This window comes from Dunckerocampus dactyliophorus, chromosome 1, assembly GCF_027744805.1.
Source record: "Dunckerocampus dactyliophorus isolate RoL2022-P2 chromosome 1, RoL_Ddac_1.1, whole genome shotgun sequence".
NCBI lineage: Eukaryota > Metazoa > Chordata > Actinopteri > Syngnathiformes > Syngnathidae > Dunckerocampus > Dunckerocampus dactyliophorus.
Window position 1 is genome coordinate 36,546,317 of NC_072819.1, and position 3,911 is coordinate 36,550,227.

At 38.8% G+C, this 3,911-nt stretch overlaps 1 protein-coding gene across 2 annotated transcripts; it reads right to left on the reverse strand.

Annotated features, from left to right (window-relative positions):
- Positions 1 to 1,021: 1,021 nt before the first annotated feature.
- Positions 1,022 to 3,068, reverse strand: LOC129187539 (glucose-induced degradation protein 8-B homolog). 2 transcript variants are annotated; one of them, XM_054786989.1, is made up of 5 exons: positions 2,935 to 3,068; positions 2,480 to 2,609; positions 1,993 to 2,189; positions 1,704 to 1,901; positions 1,022 to 1,526 (listed from the first exon to the last, which is right to left on the reverse strand). In XM_054786989.1, exons 2-5 carry the CDS (start codon positions 2,595 to 2,597, stop codon positions 1,353 to 1,355), a joined length of 687 nt encoding a protein of 228 aa, XP_054642964.1. In that variant the 5' UTR covers positions 2,598 to 2,609; positions 2,935 to 3,068; the 3' UTR covers positions 1,022 to 1,352. The 2 variants fall into 2 exon arrangements, with proteins under 2 accessions (XP_054642964.1, XP_054642955.1); XM_054786980.1 differs by having other exon boundaries at positions 2,480 to 2,997.
- Positions 3,069 to 3,911: the final 843 nt, after the last annotated feature.

A 3,911-nucleotide genomic window follows, 5' to 3' on the forward strand; every position in this document is an offset into this window, starting at 1 on the left:
TGTCAGTTTTTATCGCTGCAGTTCTTAATCGGGTCGGTAGATGGTGGTCAACCAGGAAGTGTTTCTAAGGCTTAATACGGCTACACATTTTCAAGCGCACGTCGATATCAAACTATCGAACGAGCTATCACCATTCCTCCTGATTTATTGTCTTTGGAGGACATCGCGGTATTGATTGTGCCGTGTTATCCGAATGTAACTGTGGGGATGCCGAGGGGTAGAATGTGCGCAGTGCCTGCAAGGTTGTTTATATGGCCCACTGTACCCCTGAGCACAAGCAGCCCGTGGTTATGTAAAATGCTGCACTCAGCTTTACTTAGCAGCTGCTGATGGAAGAAACAAATACTACAAGTTAGAATGGATAAAAAAAACGTATTATATTTAACAATGCAAACACTGAGAAATGGTAAACTAGGTTTTTTTTTGACAGTCTTAATGCACTTGAGTCTTTTTCATTCATTTCATTTCGTTGTGTAGTTTGCATACTCTCCATGTGCTTGTGTGTGTGCTCTCCAGGGACCCAATCTTCTTCCCACATCCCCCAAACGTTATTTTGAGACTATAAACTTGTCCATAGGTGTGAATGGTTGTTTGTCTTTACGGTATGTGCCCTGTGTGACTAGTCCAGGGTGTACCCTGCCTCTTTACCGAAGTCAGCTCTCCCAAAATCCTAATGAGGCCAAGTGGTATAGAAAATGGATGGATTAGGTCTTGTACCCGACACATCTGAGCTAATGGCCATTGTAGGTCATCAAAGACACCCAGATTTTGTAAAATTGTAAAACTTGTTTTTATTGCTAAATAAAATGAAAGCGAATAAAAGTACACCAGATATAGCAAAAGAGCAGCGTATTTCTCTCATGTAAATAATACATCCATATGTCTGTGTCTGTGGGAGCTGCTCTAATTCCAGCTCATTGGAGTTAGAAATATAGCAAGTATCTTGTTTTGTCTCAAGTTGTCCTACTGGCATGGGTTGTGGTGAGGACACGGAGCCAATCATTTTCACTTAAAACATACCTAAATGGTCACACACAGACTGACAGCCTAATTTAGGCTTTAATCAAACTTTCCATTTCCAACTTTCCCTGCCAACTGACAGAAAAAAAAACTAGTGTACATTTAAATATGCAAAAAAACTACTTTCATTCAGTATATGTAAATGTTAACACCATGGAAAACAATGCATGTTCATTTAGTGACAGGTCATTTTGAAATGGCATCAATTCAGTTGATTCTGCCCATTTCATTATTAATGCATGAAAAAGCAACCTTTTCAAAAAAGTATGTATTTTCATTGTGTGGGGTATAAATAGAGGAAATGTGTCCATCTTATGCTTTAAATCTGGGTATTATTTTGGCTCTTCGATGGTTCCCTTACTGAGGTCTGTCATTTTCGGATACTTCACTTTCTTTTGGTCCAGTTCATTTTGAGCCCAGAGCAGCAGCTTTAGGAGTTTGGCCAACTTGGGTGTTGATTCCCTGTTTTCATAGTCGAGCACAGACTGGTTCACTTCGCTCCATACCTGAAGGACAAATGATGAATTGGATTTATATTGAACTTTTCCAGACACACTGGTCACAGGCAATAACGTTATTACCTCAGTACCTACTTGGTTATGCTATGCTGTCACTCAATAATACACTAAAATTAGTGAAGAAAAGAGACAAGCATATGTGTTATTGTTATAATTCAGTGCTACCTTTTGTCTCTGCATCATATTGAGAAGATCTCCAAAAGGTGACTCCTCGGGGTTATCGAATGCCAGCAGTGCCAGTGTCCTCTCCATCTCAGTCAGACATTCTCGGCTCTCCTCCCCCTGCTCTGCTAACTGAGACTGGGCAAATTCAAGTGCAGCTTCCGTCTCCCTCAAACGAATAAGCTCGATGAGATGTTGCTGCTACAAACACAAATTAAACAGATGCAAACACGAGTCAAAACAACTGAATTGTGAAGACACATAAGTGATGTCTGCTGAATGAGAGTGTAACCTGTAAGTGAAAGTAAAGGTAGCGATTAGTATCCAGCAGTTCTGGATGTAGACTGTTGATCAGCGAAATTGCATCCTGGATCTGTCCCTTTAAGATCATTTCTCTAATCTTAATTCTTTCATCGAGGGACTCCAGGTCTACACTTGGCTCAATCCCAGACTCCATTCTGAACTTTTCCGCCGCCTCCTTGAAGCCCTCTGTTGAACAAAAACACCAACTCAATTCATCTGTCACTTGAGTACTATACCAGAACAAACATTTCTTAAAAATAGTATCAGGCTTCATACACAAATGTACAAATTACAGAAAGTTGTTGAGAATTAAAACATGTGCATAAGGCACAATAATGCCTTACAATTGAAACGGTATTTTGTGTCGAAGTGATCATTAGAATAAGCAGAGGATAATGCCAATGTGAACACTGCTGTTGTAATGTCTATGTATGTATCTATGTAGAAAAACAAAAAATATATTTTGAGTAGCTCACCAGTCACCAAATAGTTCATAATAAGTCTGTTCATATCAGCTCTCTGAACATGGACATTGTTGAGCTTATCCATCCATTCGTCCCTTGTTATGTCGTCTGGTTTCTCTGTATAGCTCATGATGAGAATATCCTTAAAAGACAGGAATACATTATAACCGTGAGGCCCCAAGTATTTTCTAGTAGGAAGTATTTAACCTTATTGATACGTCAGTAATAATAAGGTCGTCATTTGACAGCAATATGTCACCGGAAATATAAATTCAGACGCTTCAGGCCTTCCATAAAAACACAACAATGCAGCCTGACTACAGGTACTACCACACAAACAAACTCAACTTCCGCTTTGATGAAGATTTAAATCGTTCAAATCCTTTTCAACAACTCGTCATGCATGCCCTATTTCATTAGTAATTTAAACCTCTGTGAAAATAGCACCATTATCTAATTTACAATACCCGAAAATGATGTCGCTACCACCGAGCATTAGCAAGCTTGCTAACTGCTTGAGCGGCGAAAGGTTCTTCTTCGTCTTTTCCTTTACTCGATTTGCGTATTTGTGGGACAATGGGCTTAAACACATCACTACTCCCCTCTACAGTCAACCTACAGTACTGCGACAAGTGCAAGAACTGCTTTTATCTTATTAGTGCAAAGAACTGTTTTTTGTCTTCTCTTCTTAATGGCACTTAAAATATAAATACATGTATTCGGGGTGTATTTTCGGGGGAACGGGGACCTTTGCGGCCCCCCGGCTGTGTTTTTTTTATCGGCCCTCGTCACATTTTAAAAATACACTTAAACGAGAAAACTAACAAAAACAATAACAGAGGTGTAAGAAAGAGCAGTCATTTTTAATATTACAATAAAGTCATAATGTTAACAGAAAAAATGTTCTACAAGCTTAAAGTCGTAATACTATGACAACAAAACAAAATTACTATTAAAGTTAGTATATTAAACAAAGCACATCTACATGGGTTGGATTACAAAATGTAAAAAAAGTGGCCCCTGTTTTCTTTGATTTTACCGTATGCGGACCTCGCTGGGAATAGTTTGGACAACCCTGTTTGAAGACCTCTGCTGGTTGCTGGTAGCAACATGTAATGCATCAAACGGTATGTCCAACGTAGAAATAAATCTCGATTTTTTTTTTTAAACACACATTACTTACTGAAATGACCAGCTGAAAAGCAACGCGTTTAAGTTATTACAGTTATTTCACACCCAAGTATTTATATAATTCAATAGTGAAGATGTGCATCTATCTATCTCGCCGAAATTAATCTTGACAGTTAAAACGTACAACATACTTGTATTGGTAGTTTGCCCATGAATCTGTGAATGAATTTCTATGAGTTTGTGAAGATGAATTTAGCAAGGACTCCAATGAAAAGAAAAGAGAAACAGCAACAAGCCCCGCCCTTTCCCTGAG

Bases quoted from the DNA above. Each gene is read 5' to 3' on its own strand.
- LOC129187539 (XM_054786989.1), bottom strand. From the start codon at position 2,597: ATGAGCTATACAGAGAAACCAGACGACATAACAAGGGACGAATGGATG. The intron at 1,902-1,992 runs GTTACACTCTCA...TTGTGTTTGTAG, and splicing joins ACCTTTACTTTCACTTACAG to CAGCAACATCTCATCGAGCT. The intron at 1,527-1,703 runs GTAGCACTGAAT...TTTGTCCTTCAG, and splicing joins ATATGATGCAGAGACAAAAG to GTATGGAGCGAAGTGAACCA.